This window comes from Sus scrofa, chromosome 13, assembly GCF_054392235.1.
Source record: "Sus scrofa isolate SSC_HxYL_T2T_F1_AM1 chromosome 13, Sscrofa_HxYL_maternal_Yorkshire_Landrace_v2.0, whole genome shotgun sequence".
Classification (NCBI taxonomy): Eukaryota; Metazoa; Chordata; class Mammalia; order Artiodactyla; family Suidae; genus Sus; species Sus scrofa.
This window is the reverse complement of record NC_139395.1, coordinates 122,293,832-122,315,900: the sequence shown is the minus strand read 5'-3', so window position 1 is coordinate 122,315,900 and position 22,069 is coordinate 122,293,832. Positions and strand designations below refer to the sequence as shown.

Below are 22,069 nucleotides of genomic sequence, written 5' to 3'. Positions count from 1 at the left end.
AAGGGAGTTCAGTGGTGGATGGGAGCCCGAGAAAGAATGTTGTTTTTCTATATCTTATTCTCTTTACAGGTCAGATGAAGATAGTTGAGAGAAGCTTGAAAAATAAAAGGTAAGGAAAAAGAATAAATTCAGAATAAATAAATTCATAGTTTTCAATTGATTAGATAAAATAATTAAAATGAACTTAAATATGTATACAAAATTTTTATTTCGAATAATATAGAGAATAAAAAGATAAGTTGCTCTTTAATTTTTAATTTTTTTATTTTTTGTCTCTTTTTTTTTTTTAGGGCTGCACCCGTGGCATGTGGAAGTTCCCAGGCTAGGGGTTGGAACAGAGCTATAGCTGCCAGCCTACACCGCAGCCACAGAAGCAACACCAGTTCTGAGCTGCATCTGTGACCTATACCGTAGTTCACATAGCTTACAGCAATGCCATATCCTTAACCCTCTTCATATTATTTAATAACATTAAATTTGACACGATTGCCTATTATAGGTATGCTATATTTCTTTTAAATGTGCTGAGATATAGGAAGATAAATGTTAGGTAAAGATCAGAGACTACACTAAATTGATAACACCAAGCATTTTCATAAATTCTTCAGTCAATTGTATCTTAGATACATTTTGATTTAAAAGCTACTATAGACATAACATATTAAGTAAAATATCTAGTCATATAATTTCCATATCCTCTATCTTTATCCCAGGAAAGCATGGATGTCATGAGGAACAACATTTCCAATGAAGAAAATAATTATTATTCTTTACTGTGAATTAACCAGTCATCTGAAATTTTAAGTACTTATAAATCAGTTGGGAGCAAAAGCACAGTCATATTTATCATTGTATCTTTCTTGGGCTTACCACAGGGTTTATGCTTACAAATGCTGTAGAGCTGACCTAAACATTGAGTACTTTGGGTCTCCAAGTAATTACAAACTAATTACAGTGTGAATTCTCAAACTAATTACAATGTGAATTAAAAGCCTCATTCCAGTCAGGCCCTACTTTCTGGCTAAATCTGGGACACAGATTTCCCCCAGAACAGGTTAAGCATTTGCCTTGATAACTTTTTCTTCCTGTCTGCTGACCAATGATAGGGAGAACACCACTAAACATTCTGATGATTCATTGTAAGTGTGCACATCATACTTTTACCCCAATCTTTATGTGGCTAAAGTCTTAGTAGTCTCCCACACCAAAAGTCATGTTTGAAATACAATACATTAACAATCTGAAGCTGACTTAGCTGTGAAGCAGGATACCGAGAATAAAGAGATGAAATTCTAGACATTTCTAAAGAGGATCCAGCTACTTAATGGCCACTGAGGTCTTCAGTGAATAGGTGTGAATATTTCAGTGCAGTCCAACCTGAACTGAAAAGCAGTTCTTACTTTCCAAATTTAAATACCGCCTGTGCATATAAAAAAAAAATTTCATTTATTAGTCCAAAATGTTACTACGATTGGGATCTTGAAAAAACATTCTCTTTTTCTTGGGCATGTTCTTCAGCAAAAGGAAGTTGGGAAGGGTAGGCTGGAGGATGGAACTTATGCTTAGAGGCCATAAAGTTGAGACGTCCTGTTTTTCACCTCACAACAAGAGAGGTTGGGCTGAAGATGGTTGAGTTAAGTACATTTCTCTGCCAAAGTTAAGATGATGATCCATGGGTGAACCTCAGCAAAGTCTATTCATCCACTGAAAAGCTATTTGTCTTTGGTTACTGAGGATTGTCCAAACTGTTTTCCTCACAGGTTGGACCTATTCTCCTCGCCGGGCAAGAGCAGCTCCCATTGAGAGGGTTACAGTGGGCTGTGTGGACACACTGACACTTCAGGGAACAGTTAGGTCCGTACTGGCCTGACCTGCATTCTGTGAGGGAGAAAATAAAAATAAAACAGTCTCAAATACCCTTTTCTAACTTACAGTCTTTTTACTACTATGTCTTGGAATTCAATAAGATAATGATAGGCTTGTAAAGAATTCTGGTTAACCATGTGGTATCTTTTTCCCATACTAGAATGTTATATAAGAAAAGTAAGGTCTTTAATGGAAAACAGGAGGAAGCTGGGGAGTATCAAGGAAGTTAGTGACAAAACTGAAAAGAGAAGATAGGACAGCAAGTTATATTTTTAAAGTGCCTCCTCAGAATTCAATTATTCAATAGAGTTATAACAGTGCATTATGAAGGGCACTGAGAAAATGGATTAGTTATCTTGAGGTCAGAAAAAGGCAATGCTCTCCAGAATACAAAATACATGGAAACTGTCTTTAGGTTAAAGCATAATTATTTGTGCTTATGTTGTTAAAAATGAAATGACTTCAACTCTTTCATCTCTTAAAATATGTCAAAAAGGCCTTAGACCCCTTGTGTAAAATCCTGCCATAGGAACTGAAGGGATATGATTATCCTTAGGTTGAACTGCACTGCAATCACAATCAGTAGAGAGATGAAGAAAGGGCATGAACAGTGTTAGCATTATCAAAATAATAAAATACGGACTAAGAAGGGTCCCCCAAACATCGCACGCGAGCCTGTGTATTTGGTCTTAGCCTGATATCCAGCAGAGAATTAGCACAGAATTAACAGATTCTGTTTCTGAAGGATTGTGAGGTTGGGAAGAAAGCCAAGCCCAGCCCATGGATACAGAAAACGGTTTCATATTTCCTAGGCAGTCAGGCAAGACTGGGAAGTAACTCAATTTACCAATGTTTAAGGACGAGAGAAAAGTTATAGTAATAACAGTCAGCTAGTGCTGTGTGTTATTAGCATTTTCCAAAATGGGTTTCTAATACATTATCCTAATTGGTTCCAACAAACACCTGTGAGGTGGGAGAGGCAGTGAGATAAGCTCTCTCATTCTAGAAAGAGATAAACTCGTATATCTTATGGGATCTCCTCAAATATTAGATTCCTGGTAAATGACCGAGCTGGATTGCTAAATTCCTAACTAGTGCACATTCTTCATTCTGCACTGCTCTGTGGAAAGACAAAATATAGCAAGCATATGTAGGAGAAAGCCCAAATCAGGAAATGCAAAGCTGGAAAGCAGAAAATTTAGAGATATGAATATCAAGATATGGGTACTAGCGCAAATTCTGAGTCTGTGAGCAAAACTTCATCAAATGTTTCTTTATTGCCTCAAAATTCTTTTTGCTGGGTTGGAGATTCACCCTAAATAGTCCATGAGCAGTTGGATGTTTATTTGATTTTATTTTTCCTTTCTTGGACTATGAAGATAGGTTAAGGTGGGGTCTAGCTCTTGTCTTAACTAGTTAGATTTTTATTTATTTATTTATTTATTTTGCCTTTTCTAGGGCTGCTCCTGGGGCATATGAGCCACAGCAACGCCAAATCCGAGCCACGTCTGCGACCTACACCACAGCTCACGGCAATGCTGGATCGTTAACCCACTGAGCGAACCGGCAACGTCATTGGTTCCTAGTCGGATTCATTAGCCACTGCGCCATGACGTGAACTCCTAACTAGTTGGATTTTAGGTAAGAGATAAACAGAAACATATTATCAATTTTGCAATTAATTCTTTTTACAGAAGTTGGACATGAGCAAACAGTAATTCAATCCCTTCCTAAATCAAGAGACAAGAGGTAAAAAGGGCTTTGGAGGGGGTGCAAATTCTGCTCTGAAATGAATCTTTTCTTTAAACCATCAAACTTTATGAAAATGAAAAAACAATCTGCATCATTTCACATTTAACCTAATACACACACCTCTGCCCAGTGTGTGGGAGGATTACTTAGTTTGGTGGTAAGACGTAGCTTTCTTGTTTGAAAAAGAGTTATGAGTCAGGATCTCTCCTGAGCAGTTCAGAATCTGATTTTAATTTATAAAAATACCACATTTTCATGTTAATAATGATGTGTATTTAAGACATCTGTTTGAATGTCTGCAAACGTTAATTTACCAAGGGGGTGGGGAAGTAATCCAATAAAAAGCTGCTACATTCTTTTATGAATTAATATTATGGCTGTTTAATAGGTCCTTTACCAGAGTTCAAATTAAAATGAGGTCTTTTATCTTTATAGTGCCTGCATAGACACAGCTGTTCACAGTTAATATCACAGATGAACTGTGCCTAATTGAAAATAAAAATGCAAATAAAAGAGCCTGCAGTATGTCTGTGTAGGCCATGGGTACCCCAAAAGCTCACCATAAGAGAGGCCTTAAGTTAGGTGCCACCAAGAATGAAAAGTAGACAAGTTAATACATAGAACCCACGGTCATGTGGTGAAATACTTGTGAATGAAATTGAGTCTATGTGAGAGGGAATTTAGTCTATTGAAATTCTGTGGAGTGAGGCTTTAATTTCCACCCTGTCCATAAGCTCTCCTGGTTTGGTGGCAAATTTTAAGCTCAAAACTTCCCATTAGAACTTTCTGGAATGATGAAATGTTCCACACTGACCAATAGCTACTAACAGCATGTGGCCACTGGGCACCTGAAATAGCATGTGTGACTAAGGAGGCGAAATTTAATTCAAATTAAACAGCACCTGTGGCTAATGGACAATGCAGTTAGACAAATGAAATCAATTCCTATTCCTCTCTTTTTCTTGAGAGGCAGTAGAGTGAGGTTATTAAAGAGTCTAGCTCTGGACCCAGACTGCTTGTTTCAAATCCCTAACCTCCCAGTTGCTAGTTGTGAAACCTTGGGCAAGTTACTTAACCTTTTTGTCCCTCAGCTCCCAGCTTCCTCATCTATAAAATGGGTATGGTGATGATAATAAAGGTGCCTGGTATAAATGAAAATGCCTGGCATAGAATATGCATTCAGCAAACATTAGCTGGTTTTCTTCAGGATTCAGATAAAGCACAAATGCTATACGGACTCTGCCTTTAGTGAGCCTTGCATCGGTGATGTTGGTACTATGGCTTCACCAAGATGTCACGTGGATGTTTATTCCAGCAGACTTACTTTAGATTTGACAAACTTGAGGTACTTCTGTCTACCATGACTCCATGAAGAAAGCAGACAAGGGAAGCAAGAATTCCTTCAACAAAAATTGGCTGAAGGCTCTCACATGCCAGACCTTGTTCTAGACATTTTTGGTAAGAGATAGGTAAACATGAATCTGACTTTTTTTTTTTTCCTTTCAGGGCTGCATCTTGCAGAATATGGAAGTTACAAGGGTAGGGGTCAGATCGGAGCTGCAGCTGCTGGCCTATGCCACAGCCACAACAGCACAGGATCTGGGCTGCATCTGTGACTTATACCACAGCTCACAGCAATGCTGAATCCCCAACCCACTGAGCGAGGCCAGGGATTGAACCCACATCCTCACGGATACTAGTTGGAGTCGTTTCTGCTGCGACAATGGGAACTCCCTGGATCTGACTCTCAAGAAACTTTCAGTGTGGTGAAACACAAGAATTATAGATTTAAATTAAGCAGCTTTGCAGAAAAGTCAGTATCAGTAAGCTGCTTATTTGGGAGAGCTGAAGTATTCTGAGACAATACTCATAAGCCTTTGGCCATATTCTATACATCTACAAAAAAAAGGGAAGAAGGAAGGGTAGGAAGGAACACAAAACTCTTAATGAACCACCAGAGTTTCCTTATACTAGAATACATACTGATATTTACACAAACAGCATTATCCATTAGCACCATGACCCAAAGTCTGAAGGCAGACTGCTTGGGTTCAAATCTTGGCTCTGCTTCCTCATCTGTGCCTCGAGCTTCCTCATTTGTCAAACAGAAATAAGAATAGTATCAATCTCATAGGGTTGTGGTAAAGATTAAATGGATACATGCAAAGTGTTTAGTGGTGATAAGGAGTGAATGAATACAAGCCAAGTATTTCTGGCAGTCAAAGAAAGTAGTTTTATTGCTATTTCTCAACAACAAGGTAGAGTGGGAGATGATGCAAGGTGGCCAGAACTCTCCTGTAGCCTGGAAGGTTACTGTGGCTTTCTCAGCATTATTGAAATCCCAGGTTACATAATCATTGATTAGTGCTGAAAATGATCTTAGAAATACTTAACCTCAACCCTGTTCTTTGGCAAGTGAGGAAAGTAAATTCTGAGATTCAGTGCTTTCCTTTGGGTCATATCTGTGGCAGGGTCAGTCCTTCAGGGGCATTGTGAATTTAATATAAAACCTTTTCATCTCATAAGCCTCCATTAAGTTGAAGAGTCAATGATAAGTTAATGATTCACACTTTCTACATTCTCCTTTTTTAAAGATAATCCCTGAAGAATTAGAACTTTACATTCAAGGCTATTCTTCCTGTGAGTAGAAAGAAAAAGTATAAATCTCAATTCCCAAAGAATAGCCAAGAACTTGGTCCTTAGGAATTCCACCTGGACTGTACCTTAATTGCCTTAATTCTAGTTAATTCTCTGAATCACCTTTGTGATCATAATGTTTAACTGAATCATTTTGAGGTACTTACAAGGTGTCTTCTGTCAGCTGTGGTGCTGGTTTGGGGTACCTCTGATGTAACAACTACATACCCTGATTAATCATATGAAGGAGAGTTGACAAGAAGTTTGGGGGTGATGCTCTTTGAGTATCATACTCAGCATGAAAATGCTACATATTTCCAAAGAACCCATGAATCAGGGAGACATCCTAAGGTGCTTTGGTTCATACCAGCATCACATCTGGCTCCGGTTCTCCCAGGGGGGCACAGGCACTTTCCAGTCACTGGGTGGCAGAGGCTTGCTTTTTCACAGTCACAAAGTTGACGGCAATTGTCTCCAAACATTCCAGGTGAACACTCTACCCAGGGAAGAGAAATCCTGAGAAATTAACTCCTTGAGTTTCACTGATGCACCAAAATTGAGATTAAAGTTACTTATTGCCACAAGAGCAAAGTGGGATGATCAAGTGAGATTGGTTGGTTAGAAGAAAAGAGGAAAATTTTGGAATTCTCAGAAAGAAGTTTCATTTTATAGACAGTTTCACACTCAGGCCTTAAAGCTGATTAACTTCAACATGGTTTGTACCTATTAGAATGTATGTAAACTTTTTGAGGACAGGAATTTAAGGTATGAGACTGAGTCTCCTAGCCAAGTATATTACTTCCAATATTTTTCCTTAAAATGTTACTTATTTACTGTCTATTTCTCCAGAAAAGGATAAGCTTCATATGGTCTCAGAATTTAACACAGGAAGAGGCAGATAATAAGAGAACATTGCATCAAATCATTAAATAATGACTTCCTTGGTGGCTTAGTGGTTAAGGATCTAGCGTTGTCACACTGTGGTGCAGGTTTGATCCTCGGCCCAGGAACTTCCACATGCCTCGGGCATAGCCCCCCCCCAAAAAAAAAAAAATCGCTAAGTAGTAATTATATTAAATGAATAAGTGAATAAAAGATGAACAATACATACTATATGTAAAGTTCTAGTGACATATGAGAACATGGTTTGGGGCTAATATAGAGTTCCTTTTTAAAGGTAAGAATTTTCAATCACATGAAGTCAAAATACTACTATCGTTATATTATCATTATCATTACTGTGGTGGTTGTAACCATATGCACAAGAACAAACCTAATAAAGACTAAAATGGGACTTGGAGTTGTTTACTGAGTACTGCGTGGTTTAGAGTCACTTTGAATGGACCAGAGCTACAGAATATCTCATTTCAAACTGAGTGGTCCAAATTCTCACTTCTATATCTTAATCCACATATATGGCTGCTATTATTTACAGTGACAAATACCTAATTCACATCCTCAAGTATTTTTCATAGAGCCTTTGAATTGGTTTCAATAGCACTAAACCCAAAAGATGGCATTCTTTTTAAAGTATTTAATGAAATATTTCTCATTTAGAGTAGAATCTTGGTCTGTTGAAGATCAACTGCTTTAGCGGTGTTTTTAGACATTAAATAGTTTATCTAGAGCAGAATATAAATTGTGACCAATCAGTAATAAAATCAGGACTCATTATGTTGGCTATAGAGTGAATTTATGTTACTTTAAGGTCCAAAGTCAGAAGCTCAGGTGATTATTCCATGTTTTAGATTTGGGTTTACATGTTTGCCCTCAGATGGAAAGATCTCATGGTCACACAGAATTCTCACGTTCACATGCTGAAAAATGCCCTGGCTATACCTTTTTCACATTGGCTGCCATGGACACCTGCTGGGCAAATGCACTGTCCACTCTCTGCATCACAATTCGCTCCATTTTTGCAATCACAGATATGAGCACAATTCAAACCATAAAATCCAGGAAGGCATGCTGGAAAAGAGCAATGTCAAAATGCTATTCTGGCTTAAAGAATAAAGAAGGGGAAAATTAAAAGATATGCTGTAGGTTATTTGTTTTCTAGGACCAAAGAAGTAGAGCAGGGCAGAGTTGGAAAGTAAAGAAAAACTGCATGGAGAAGCATACTGACAATACTTTAGTCATGAAGATATGTGCCTATATCACACCATTCTCTCCACCTAGTCTAGAAAAGTCCATCAGAAAATTTAAAATACCTTCAAGTAGATAAAATTTATTTGCTGTAATGTGCTATAGTTTGACAAGGACTTTTACCCTCTAATAACCTAGACTCCTAAACTAGCAATGTTTTCAAACTTTAGACCTAGGCTAAATTTAGTGAGAATTTTAAACTCTTTAAATAAATAAGAGAGTATCTGCAGAAGGTGATTCACACAGCTCTTGATATTTGAAGTCCTTGGAATGGATGGCAGAAGTGGGCCTAAGAGAAGAGGGTGAGGAAAAGAAGGAGGAAGGGACTAGAAGACAGAGAATGTGGTGCATGTAGAGTAGGTTCTGTTTTAAAGTCAGTGAAATTCAAGCTTCAAAAAATTTCCCTAGAGAATCCATAGGATATAATATAGAATTGTTTTTTAGTTAAGTCCAAAATAACCTGTTTCTCCTCCACAGATGGAGAAGATCAATAGTTTTGTGGCTGACCCTCAGAAGTAATTGGTTTAGATTTAGAGAACAGGTAGTCCAAGCAAATGCACTGAATGCTAAACTTGGCCTCTGCCCAGGAAGATGCTCACCTGAGGAAGGGATGTGAAAGCTCAATTTGACTCAAAGAATTCTCACTTCCTACCTTGAGTTTTCTTTGGGAGTGTGCTCACCAGTGGGACTAGAAAGAGGATGCAATTTCCTCACCCTTCAATTATTCACTCTCTTTCTCTCTCTTGCTCTCCCTCTCACTCTTATTTTCTCCTTGCTCTTTCTCTCTCTGTGGTCCCTGGCCCCATTCCCAGGCCCCTAGAGTTGAATTTGCCAAGACTTCATGTGTGTGAATGGAGTTGCTCAGGACAAATTCAAAATTAGGAAAAACTCACATTCAGAGAAAAAGGAAGTAAAACCAAAATGAGATAAAGAATGAATTATTTTATATAATATATACTCTTCATTTTCAAATATCATTTTAACTCTTAAAAAATGAATAATAAAGGAAGAGCCAGCAAAAGTTCTCTTCTGCTTGTTCTTATACAATCATTGTTGACAATACATTAAAAAAATCTCCTTTATCTCTCTTATTTTAATTACATGTGAAACTGAGCTCATAAAGGTTGGCTTGCTCAATGTTTCCATTTGTCTAAATAATACTATAATTCTTTCAGGTTCCCTGGCTTAGAACTTTAAAATTATCTTTGATTCCTACATCTTCCATATCTCTATGTCCAAATCAATTGCCAAATGCATTTAATTGTTCTTCCAAAATATTTTTCTGTTCATTCATTTCTATTTTAATCCCAGTATACATGTTTGAAATCCCAGACTATAGCTTTCTACATGGACACTACCAATGACTCCTTTTTCCTATTAATCAATAATGTATCCACTTTACAGATGCCTTTTGCCAGAGTGATGTCCCTTGTCCGCTCAAAATGTTCCTTGATACCCTACTACATGTAGGATGAAATCTATGGGCCTTGAATAGATATTTTTCCCTCTTTCATATCTTATTCCAAATTTGAAAATAAAACAAACAAAAATTATAAGATGTTTGCTTCCATGCTCCCTGTTCCAAGAAACTTCAGAGTAGTTGGCAAGAGTTCTAAACCTCGAAGGGATTAGTGGGATTTGTTCCTATGAAATATGTATTCTAAAACCTAAAAACAGATTGAAGAAAGTGGGACTAATTTAAATATTGTTACTATCATTACAGAGGCTTTAAAAATTTTTTACTTCTAAATATTTAATGTTCATCATGCTTTTGCGACACACCTCAGTAATAAATGCTTACATGTAGCTTCTTATTTAATCCTCATGATAAGCTTTTAAAGTAGGTGTTATTATTACCCCCCTTGACAATAAACTGAAACTTATAGAAGTTTTGTTTATACATATTTTATACAACAGAACGAGGTCATACACAGCTAATTCTAGAGACTAGTTCTAGAAGCTATCACATCTTAATCTATCAATTGTGTTGTACATCAGGGCTCTCTGATGTCAAGGACAAATTATTGAAAAATTCTCCCTTTTCCTAATTCTAGTTGAAAATATTGAGTCCAAATGAAGAAGTGATATAAATATATTCCAAGTAAAACTTAAGGGCAGATCTTTTAGAGTTAACCCGAGGTTAAGCAGTTCCTATGTCTATATTTTGTCTAAAGGCAGCCAGAGGAGAGAATGATTTTATTCAAAAAGACCAGCACCTGACTCCTTTGAGTGCATCTGCCTGTGTCTACTCATGTGTCTGCCTGTGTCTACTTGTGTGTCTATCTGTGTCTACTCTAGATAATCATAGAACCATAGAATTTTTTTTGAACAACTATTCCAAAAAGAAGAAGTCCAATTACTTCATCGTGATAGTTGCCAACATTCAGAATTTAAATTAGAGCTATGAAATACATTGTAAAAATATACATTAAAATATTAAGATTATCTAATTTGACATAGTGTGAATATATGGCTTTTATGATTTAAAAACCGTTTTTAAAGCTTAAAACTTATAAACACCATGATATGCCCACTCTCATTTTCTTGGTTTACCATGTTCACAGTCTCTTCCATAGTAGCCTGGGAGGCACTCACAGCTTCCAGAAAACCTATTGCAAACTCCATTGTTCTGACACGTGCAATTAAAATGGCAGCCTGGACCATAATAACCAGGAAAACATTCTGAAAAAGAAACCACCCAGTAATAATTCTACTTAAGACAACTGAATTTGTAATAAGTTTGATGACAGAAATAAACAGAATTAATGAAAAAATAAAGGCAGACAAATCATCAGTTAACATAATCATGATAAATGAGAGAAAGCATATAGTTTTTTAGAAATGTAGAATGACCATAAATAAATGTAGAATAAGTAAAAAAATAATGCAAATAAGTATACAAATATAAATGAAATGGAAAAGTTATGGAAGACAACTTACCGAATTTGTCCTAATCTGAGACAGAAAACTTAGACAGTCTAATTATAGTAGAAAAACTATAGAGGAAATAGTAAAATAATTCCAATCAAAAAAAAAAAAAAAATCCCACCAGTCTTAGGCTTCATGGGGAAATTCTATAAACCTTTCCTGTTCAGATCATCAACTTACTACTTTACTATTCCAGAGCATTGAAAAGGAAGAAACATTTTAAATACATTTCATTGAGTAGAACCCCAATTTCAAAACCTAAAAAAAGTATAAAAAACTATAGCTCAATTTTACTTATAAATATTGATGCCAAATTCATAAAAAATAATCACACAAAAACCAACAGCATATTATAAAGTAATGTATAATAACTAAGTTGTATTTATCTCAAGAATGTAAGGTCTGGCAATATTATAAAACTTACTGGTAAGTTCTATCACATATATTGGCCTAAGGAAAAACATCGTATTATTAACTTCATGAACAAATTTGAGAGACATTTGAAGAATAAAGCCATTTAAAAGTTCAGTAAAAACATTTGAATATATTTAAAAATGAATAGCTATCATAATATGAATATTGAAATTAGCATTTTACTTATTGGGGAACAAAAACTTGAACAAATGGAAAAGTAGACCATGTTTACTCTTGAATGAATTCATATGTTAACATGTCATAAATACATTAATTTTCCTTAAAAGAATAAACCTAGAGGACAACAAAACAGTGAAAATTTTGATTTTTTTTTACATCTAGACAATTTGATTATAAATTTCATTTGGAAGGACAAATAAACAAAAACAGTACCAAGAAACTCCTGAAAAAGAGGTGCAATGAAGTGTGGCTAGCCCTGTTAGTATCAAACATATACAGTGAAGATCTCATAACACAAATAGTATTGTATTTTCACATAAATAGGCAGATGAATAGAACAGAGCATCCAGAACCATATTTAATTGCTTTTAAATGCTTAGTATTCGATGAACCCTGCATCTCCCATCAGTGGGGAAGACAGACCTGTAAAAGCTGGATTATGATAATTGAAAAGCCACATATGGGAAAAATGGATCTATTCCTCACACTGTACAACAGGAAAAATATTTAAAATTGATCGGAGAACTGAAGGTCAAAAATGGTATCATACGAATATTAAAATAAAACATGTTGAATTCCTCTAAAACCTGAGAATGGGAAACCCATCCCTAATTATGATAGAAATTTAAAAACAAATAGAAGAAAGATATATTTTGTTACAAAAAAGGGAAATAAAACCTTTTGAATCATGCAGAATCTATAATCCAAAGATACTCTTCATGAACCATATCCCCTAGGATTCACACCCTTGCGTCATCAATTCCACTATGGAATGTGGACTAGATCCATAACTGACTGTATCCAAGAGAATGTGGGCAAGGTGGTGTTATATCATTTCCAACCCTCAGGAAAACCTGACAACTTCTGCTTTAAGAAGTCAGCCCTCATATAAGAAATCCAATTATCCTGTTGAAGAAAAAAGCCATGTAGGGATGGTGGAGTAGAAAGACCCTGAACTCAGCTCCTCCTGTGGGCACACCAAAATTACAACTATTTACAGTGTAAATAGACAATATATAGAAAAAGAAATGCAAAAGATCCTGTAGTAATAAAAATTAAAATCAAAACTCCACTAATATAACACTTCTCGTCAAAATTTTGATAACCCCGTGAGGAAACAGGTATTCTATATATTGCTTCTGAAGATGCAATATGGTGCAGCCCCACATGGAAGAGAATTTGTCAATATGTTGCAAAATTACCATTGTATTCATCCCATGACTCAGTAACTCTTGTATTTGTTTGGAATGTTCCATAATAAAAAGTTTAAATGATAGAATCAAAAGTTAAAATATCCTACACCCCCAAATGCTAGAGAATTATCCAACTTAGAATTAAAAACAAAAGCAATGTGAATGCACCTATTCTAAATGGATTATTACTCTCACTTAGCAGTCCCACATATCACAAAATTGATAAGCGCTATCTCTCATGAAATAGAGAGGATATCCATGTTTTTATAAATTCCATGAAAAATGGTCTTGGATGTTAGATTTAGAAGTGCTATCATTTCAATGTCATCATTCTCACTCTCAGATCGGAAACTCAGGGACAAGTCATGAATTTCCCTGAGGTACAGAGCATGGTATCAACTGAGTGGGGATTGGCATACTGGGCCTGTCCACTCCCACTGCAAGGTGCTTTCCTCTGTGCCATGCTGCCAAGTTTTGTGAGAGTCAAGTTAGTGGCAAAAGATTGTGGGTAATCACATCCATCATGATAGTATGTCAGGGTTGCAGATCTAAAGAGCTACAGCCCTCATAGTTGAAATTATCTCGGTAAGAGTTCACTGTGGATGATATTTCACTCAAGGTACCCCAAGTTCAGGCCCCAAGCACAGAATTGTCACCCACGCTCTGCCTCGTTGACCTTTCTTTCTATTCTGTCAATACATAACAATATTTCCTACAACAGTGTGCTCTAATGAGGGTGCATGCTCCCCAGTGTTGTACAAAATAATCAACTGCAGTTTGAAAAGAAAGCATTAGAACAACTACCAACATTTATCTTTTATCCATGCCTTATCAAGTTAAACCTCTATAATGCACATATTAGTGGAGAAACACAGGAATGTCCCTTCTAAATAAAAATGTATTTATGGTGGTACATGATTAATATTTTCCTAATGAGGTAGAGTTTGGAGACCTCTGCCCCAGAGTCCTCATCTTTACCCCATTGCAGCTGGGCCCGCTCAATGTGAACTGGCTCTGTCCAGGGCCCACATACTCCACCCTGCCTGCCTCAAGAACTGGCTGGCAGGGAGTGGGATTTAGGTCTCAAAGGAGCTCTTTCACATTAATACTACTTCAATTACTTAAGCATTTTAAGAGTTTTCATGTGGTATTCCGGTAACAAGGTAACAAAATCAATCAATATTAACATAACACTATTTTTATTGGAAATGCAGTCATAATTATAAACAACTTTCATAAATGTCTTGGAAAATAGCCCCTTCACAGACTTCTACTATATTTTATCAACCAATGGCAGTATGCTGCAGATATTTATTAAATGAAAGAAGGTAGTAATCAACTTACCTTTTTCACAATCATTTCCTGTCCATCCAAGGGTACAGGTACAGCTCCCATCCACAGGATCGCAAAGACCACCATTTTTACAGGTACATTTTAGCTCACAATTTGGCCCATACCTTGTCTGGGGACATCCTGCAGTAAAAATAAAAAATATCAAACAGAATAAAAATGTCACATAAGCAAATATTTTTCTCTGCTTTCAGATGGAGTAATCAAACCTATACAGGAAAAACATTTTTTTAGATGTTCAAATTTAAAAAAAAAACAACTATTCAGATGTATCCTTAGGATGATAAGTACATTACTGTCACCCATTCATATTTTCTTTATCTCTGTTAGTGTTTTTTTTTTTTTTTTTTCTTTTTTATAGCCACACCTGAAGCATATGGAAATTCCCAGGCCAGGGGTTGAAACTGAGCTGCAGCTATGGTCTATGCTGTGGCCATGGCAACACAGGATCCGAGCCATATCTGTGACCTATGCCACAGCTTATAGCAATGCCGGATCCCAAACCCACTGAGTGAGGCCAGGGATCGAACCCCACATCCTCACAGAGACAATGTTGGGTCCTCAACCTGCTGAGCTACAATGGGAACTCCCATTCATTTATATTTTCATTCACTCCATAAATATTTATTGAGCTCATTGCTATATACCTGGCAGACTTTGGGAACTGGACATGCCCTATGAGCAAACAGAGGTCAGTCTCAGACTAGCCATGGGGGACTATGTAATTAATCTCATAATCAATAAAGAAGGTGGGTCAGTCATTTGCTCCTTACTGTCCCCATGCTGAAATCTGAAAAACATTTCAGCACAAAGTGGTGGGTAACACAATCAAAAATGCACTGGCAAGAGGAGTTAAGAAACAAGTAAGTGAAGATGACCAGACATAAGGGAAATTGACTCTTCATCGTCAGGGGGATATAACTGATGGGAAGTGCCACTAATGGGAAATAACCACTACTCACATTTCCTTGGTTTTGCCATGAAGAATATAGTTTTGCCATTGTAGCTAGCTCATATGATTTTTTCAGAAAAACTCAAAATCCATATTTTATGTGAAATCATCCAATATTTGAAAGTTGGCAACTAATTAAAATTGTTTTATAGCACTGAGAAAGCCAAAACTATGTCAGCCAATTCAAACACATTTGTGGCTAGATTTGGCCAAAGGCCTGCCATTTATACCCTCTAGTTTATAGTATTTTTACATAATGATATTTTCCACATGAATTATCTCATTTAATGCTTACATATATTTCTCTGATGTGGGTAAGAGAATTCTTACTTTACCCTTGAGAAAACTGAAACAGAAATTTAAGTCTTGCTCAGGCTTAAGCAGCCAGTAAAGATAAGAACCAAGATTCAAATCTAGAACTTCTGACTTCTCTTTCTATTTTAGCTCACAAGAAAGACATTAGAGACATTTTTTATAACTTGCCCAAAAGCATTTGGTTAATATACAACAAAGCACATACTTGAATTTCATTTGCATTAACAATTTCTTTCTTGCCTTTATTTAACTGAATAACTTAACAGTTTAACTGAATAAACTGCATTTAACTTTAGTATCAAATGAAAGAAGCATTTAAATTTTGTTATTTAAAAAAACAGGTACAGGAGTTCTCTTGTAGTTAAATTTTGTTATTTAAAAAAACAGGTACAGGAGTTCTCTTGTGGTCTCTTTAGGTTAAGGATCTGGTGGTGTTACTCCAGCAGCTCAGGTCCCTGCTGTGGTGCAGATTCAATGGTTCAATCCTTGGCCACATGCTGCAGGCACGGCCAAAAAAAAATTTTTTTTTAAATTAAAAAATAAAAACAAGACCAAAAAACAGGTACAGTTGTATAATTAATGGTGCAATCATTATCATATGTGTTTTTGCCTTAAAGACAATTAAGCAGAGTCAATGATATCAGGTCTTACACCATTAAAATAAACTTTCATCTGTGTCCCTTTCACCCTTCCAAAATAATCTCATAGCCAGGCTGCCCATTCATCTTCCAACCTAAATGTTTAAATTGATTGATGAAACTAGTGAGTCTGTGAAAATATGGGATGCCAAGATAAGACTTTGGGCAAAAAACACAATTGGAAAAGTGAGGAGTGTTTAGAAATGTTTCTTCCCACAGGCTTAAGTCTTAGAACAGTATTCACACAGAATTGTGTAAATAACTTCATTATTTTCTAAAAGTTATGGTAATCACATGATAAATATTTCGAACAGCATATAAAAGTAGATGATGGAAAAAATATTCCATCCCTGTGCTCTAGGTTTCCAGAATCCCTTCTAAAAAATATCACCTTGCTGTACACCTAAAAATGACGCAACATTGTAAGTCAACTATACTCCAATAAAATTTTAAAATAAATAAATTAAAAAATAAAACACATCATTGCTACCAGCTTTTTTATATATCATAGGTTTCATTTCTTTCAAAAAGACTTACCCCTGACCACTCAACCTGAAATTTCAACACACCTAGCACTCTTTTTTCTCTGTTACCATGGATTTTATTCTCTGTTAATTTATAATTCACTTATTAATTATAAAAATTAACTTTTTTATATTAACGTCATGACCACTGCTTTATTTTCACTCACATGTGTTTGGTATGTCTGTACCCACTTATTTACATTCATTTTATTCTGAAATCTTTTTTTGTCTTTTTAGGGCTGCACCTGTGGTATATGGAAGTTCCCAGGCTAGGGTCGAATCAGAGCTACAACTGCTGGCCTATGCCACAACCACAGCAATGCCAGATCTGAGCTGCATTAACAACCTACACTGCAGCTTGTGCAATGCCAGATCCTTAACCCACTGAGTGAGGCCAGGGATGGAACCAGCATCCTCATGGAGTCTACGTCCAGTTCTTTTTTTATTATTATTATTATAGTTGATTTACAGTGTTCTGTCAATTTCTACTGTACAGAAAAGTGACACAGTTTATATATATATATATATATATATTCTTTTTCTCATTATTTTCTATCATGTTCTATCACGAGATTGACTATAGTTCTCTGTGCTATACAACAGGACATCATTACTTATCTATTTTAAATGTAACAGTTTGCATTGACAAACCCCAAACTCCCATTCCATTCCACACCCTCTCCCTCTCCTTTTCCCTACAATGGGTTCTTAACCTGCTGAGCCACAATGGGAACCCCCCCCCCCTAATTTTTTTTCTTTTTCTTTTTCTTTTTTTTTTTTTTTTTTTTTTTTTTTTTTTTTTGCTGCACCCTTGGCATGTGGAAGTTTCCAGGCCAGGGATCAAACCAGAGCCACAGCAGTGATGAGGCTGAATCCTTAACCACTAAGCTACCAAGGAACTTCTGGAGACTTTTTCTTTCCAAGCTAAGGTGGGCGTTGTTTCTCTCTTACTGTTTTCAAGATTTTTTTTCTTTTTCTATTTTCAGAAGTTTGATGTTGATATGTCTTTTGCAGATTTATTCCAGTTTATCTTGCTTGTCATTCACACAGAGTTTTCAATCTGTAGATTTGCATTTTTTTGTTCATATTTAGGACATTTTAGTCATTATTCCTTTGACTCCTTTTTTAGTCCTGCCCTCTTTCTCCTCTCCTCTGGGACTCTGATGACATAAATATTCAAGCTTTTTTTAGTTCTGAAGATCCCCAAGGCTCTGTTATTGTTATTTTGTGGGAGAGGATTGTTTTCATTTTCCTCACTGTTGTTTAGATTGGGTAATTTCTATTGATTCATCTTTGAGTCCCTGATATGTTCTTCTGTTCTCTCCATTCTCCTAGTAAGCCCAAACATTGAGGTGTTTTGTTTGTTTGTTTGTTTGTTTTTAGTCTTATTGCTATTTCTTGGGCCGCTCCCTCAGCATATGGAGGTTCCCAGGCTAGGGGTCGAATTGGAGCTGTAGCCACCGGCCTACGCCAGAGCCACAGCAACGCGGGATCCGAGCCGCATCTGCAACCTACACCACAGCTCACAGCAATGCGGGATCCTTAATCCACTGAGCAAGGTCAGGGACTGGACCCACAACCTCATGGTTCCTAGTCAGATTCGTTAACCACTGCTCCATGACAGGAACTCTGAGGTGTGTTTTTTTTTTTTTTTTAATTTCTTTTTTTTTTTTTTTTTCAGCTCTAAAATTTCCATTTGGTTCTTATGTCCCTTAGTTATTGCTGAATTTTCTATTAAAAAAAATTGTCTTAGGCACATCCATAGTCGCTCACTGAATCATTATCATGATGGCTTCTTTAAAATTCTTACCAAATAATTTTAACATGGGTGACATCTGAGTGGTGGTGTCTGCTGATGTATTTTTTTTCTTATGTAAGTTGAAATTTTCCTGGTTGTCAGTATAATGAATAATTTTTTATTGAAACATGACATTTTGAATACTATAGCATGAAACTCTGGATATCATTTAAATAATCTGTTTTAGGAGTTTACGTTGTGGCTTAGGGGAAACAAATGAGACCAGCATCCATGAGAATGCCGTTTCAATTTCTGGTCTCACTCAGTGGGTTAAGGATTGGCATTGCCGTGAGCTGTGGTGTAGGTTGCAGACGTAGTTTGGGTCTTGTGTTGCTGTGGTTGTGGTGAAGGCCAACAGCTGCAGCTGTGATTCCACCCCTGGCCTGGGAACTTCCATATGCCATGGTGAGGCCCTAAAAAAGCAAATAAATTAATAACAAATCCTCTGCTTTAGTAAGTTTTCAACGATCCTGCATTGGCAAGGAAAGAGGTTCATCAGTTAGATGTTGAGGTCAAAGTGCCCACACAGACTCTAAGGGAGCACAAGGGGTTCATGCTCGCTGGGTTGGGCAAGAATCCCAGCTCCCCACGAGGCCTCTGCTGATACCTCCTGACAGACGGCTAGGAGCGCCTTCCATGGCTCCCCACTCACCCTCAACCAACACTGCGTGGGGTGGTCTTATTTCTGCTTGGTGGTTGTGAAAGGCAGTCCTGACTGCCCACTAGACCCCTCCGACACCACCCTAGTACAGAGGGATGTAGTCTCCTTACATCTGGTAGGGGTGGAAGTTCATGCTTACATCGTGTTTTCCACTCTCACTGCCAGGGTGGGGGGTCCATTCCTGTCCTGTCTGGCAGGAATGAAAGTCCCAGCCACATAGGCTTTCTCTCACCCCATCCTGGTGCAGGGTGAAGGGGGCTCATATAATCCAGAGGAGATTGAAGGGTGGACTCCTCACTTGGCCTTTGCTAAAGGGGTCAGGATTAAGGAAACCATTTATTCTGTTGGATGGAAATAGACCCTTATTGCCTAAGAGTCTCTGTCTCTCTTGGCTGTCCTTTTCCTGATCTTTCAGTTAGAGAAAGCAAGCTTATCTTAGATCTTTTATGGTCTTCACCCATTGGCCATTCTGGGTTTCTGGCTCTCCAGACCCCAGTTCAGGGTATGCGAAAGGAAAAATAAAACACAGGATACTCACTGTCGTGGTGACCACAGTTGTAGCAGGTCTGCCATCCTCTCCACATATCAGAGAGGCTTATGTTTTCTCTCTAGTGTCTAGAATTTTTACTGTGTTTAGAAGGAGGAAGAGGAAAAAGTGTGTGTATTCCAGCTATTCTAAGTGAAAATCTTATATAATCTAGATTATATAATCTTATAAAATATAAAAATATAAGATTATATAAAAAATATAAGATTATATAATCTAGAGAATCTTCTTTAGACACTGCACATAATATATTGAATAATACATATATTGTTCAATAAAATATAATGAATTTATTTAGTATATATTAACTCTCTAGGATGTCTGGTGGTGGAATTAATGTAATTTTGCTTATTTATTTATTTATTTATTTGGGCTACACCTGCAGCATGTGGAAGTTCTCAGTCCAGGGATCAAAACCACACTACAGTTATGACCTGCACCATAGCTGAGACAATGCCAGATCCTTAACCCACTGAGCCACAACTTCCTCTCTGAATTTTTCTCATTCCTTTTTTCACCTGATTTTTCTTGCTGTATTTTTCTTCTTAAATTCTCAATTATAGCATTCTAAATTCAAACATTTATGTTTATACACTTAAGCATACTTATTGAGCTCTCATATTGAAACACTGTTTTGACACAATTTGTCCCTCCCATTCCACAAACTTTAATGAAGACATAAGATCAAAATACTTATACTCCTCCACCTTCTCTTCCCTTTCAGCTTATGCTTCTGATGCTAAAATCTCAACATTTTTAATCATGCAAAATATTTATATATCTTACACAATGTAACCATAATTCTCACATTTGTTTTAAACTTAGCCTTAATTAAAATAGATTTAATACTCAATTTAACACTCAATAAATGACTTTTTACCAGAGATTTTTCCATGTATTACTTGGTTGATGAATTTATCTTCTAAGTTCTTCAAAATACTTTATGGCTACTCTATTCCAGGCAACTTTTGATTATTAAAATTTGTTGTTTATTTTCCACCATGTTATACTTGAATAACAGTGTAACTGTTAAAAAAAATACTTGAGATATATTTTTCTCTTGAACTTTGTAGGCTCTGATAGCCATATGCTAGCAATAAACACTGCTGTGAGGTATCGGGCCAGAATGATTTCCACATCTCTTCATATGAGAGCTCATGTTTTTTCTTATATCCCCAGTAGGGTTTTCCCTCCCTTATGATCAGTCCTAACTGGTATTTCTAGGGATAAAATGAATTCATGTAATGTGTAGTATCAGATCTTTCATTTTAGAGAAAAAAATCTTGATTATATTTGAATATTTTCTTTTCCATTTATACATTTGCCTGATTCTTTTTTCATTTCATGTTGTCACTTTCTTCAAGTATATTCTCCATGCATGTGGCTGTCGCATCAATGGATTCCATTCTCCCATTACTTGCATTCAATGTGGTCTACATTTAATATGATGCGAGGTTTAATTTTAATTTTAATTTCTACTTCTTTCTGAGCTCTGCCAGCTTACTTTTTCATTTCCCTTTGTTGTCTTTTCATTTATTCCATGAACCCTTGTATATCTGCACTGCACTCACAATTTATAGAGAATATTTTTTCATTATGTCCTTCACATACTTGGAAGAAATTCCGGTTAATATTTCTGTTATGGGCTCCATAACAAAACGCTTCTGCTCCATGTCTGTCTGCTTTTTGTTTTCCTATTCCTTTTCTCCTTTCTCCTTCTTACAGAATTTGCATTAAAAATCCTTCAAATGGTTTCATATTTTGTTTCTAAGATGAGGGAAGGATCTTTTCATACATCAGTTTTTTGGGGGTTTTGTATGTGTATCAGATTCAATTTTTGTGTACCTGCAATTTTTAGGAGGTAGTATGGATCTGGGACTAGAAAAAAATGATTTTACCTATTAGGATGCCTCTTTGGTCCAGAGTAATACTCCATATGACACAAAGTCATGAGATGTGTATATGTGTGTGTTGGCTTAGCCTCTCTTTAGCTGCAAGGCTGCTGCTGCTGACAGTCCACAGAGCCCCCTATATCCTAGTGAAGAGTTGAAAGATAATATGTCTGCACTTCTTGGTTTTATCCCACTTTCCTACCACCCTGTGATGCCTTGTGGAGTTTAGGAAATCTCCTGCAGCCTGCCCATGCATCCAACTCTTTTTTTTCAACAA

At 36.6% G+C, this 22,069-nt stretch overlaps 1 protein-coding gene across 50 annotated transcripts in view; it reads right to left on the bottom strand.

The window, feature by feature from the left end:
* Positions 1 to 22,069, bottom strand: part of EGFEM1 (EGF like and EMI domain containing 1) — a 688,205-nt gene that overhangs the window by 105,904 nt on the left and 560,232 nt on the right. For 34 of the 50 annotated variants that reach the window (XR_014824257.1, XR_014824258.1, XM_084990208.1 and 31 more), the window contains 5 exons: positions 14,460 to 14,588; positions 10,954 to 11,082; positions 8,095 to 8,223; positions 6,623 to 6,751; positions 190 to 1,878 (listed from right to left, as the gene is read on the bottom strand). Coding sequence is in view for 46 of the 50 variants with exons in the window: in XM_084990208.1 (XP_084846334.1) it covers positions 1,727 to 1,878; positions 6,623 to 6,751; positions 8,095 to 8,223; positions 10,954 to 11,082; positions 14,460 to 14,588 (668 nt within the window). In the remaining 4 variants the exon portion in view is untranslated. Of the gene's footprint in view, positions 1 to 189; positions 1,879 to 6,622; positions 6,752 to 8,094; positions 8,224 to 10,953; positions 11,083 to 14,459; positions 14,589 to 22,069 lie in introns of those variants that run through there. The other 16 variants (XM_084990219.1, XM_084990184.1, XM_084990188.1 and 13 more) reach the window with 6 other exon arrangements.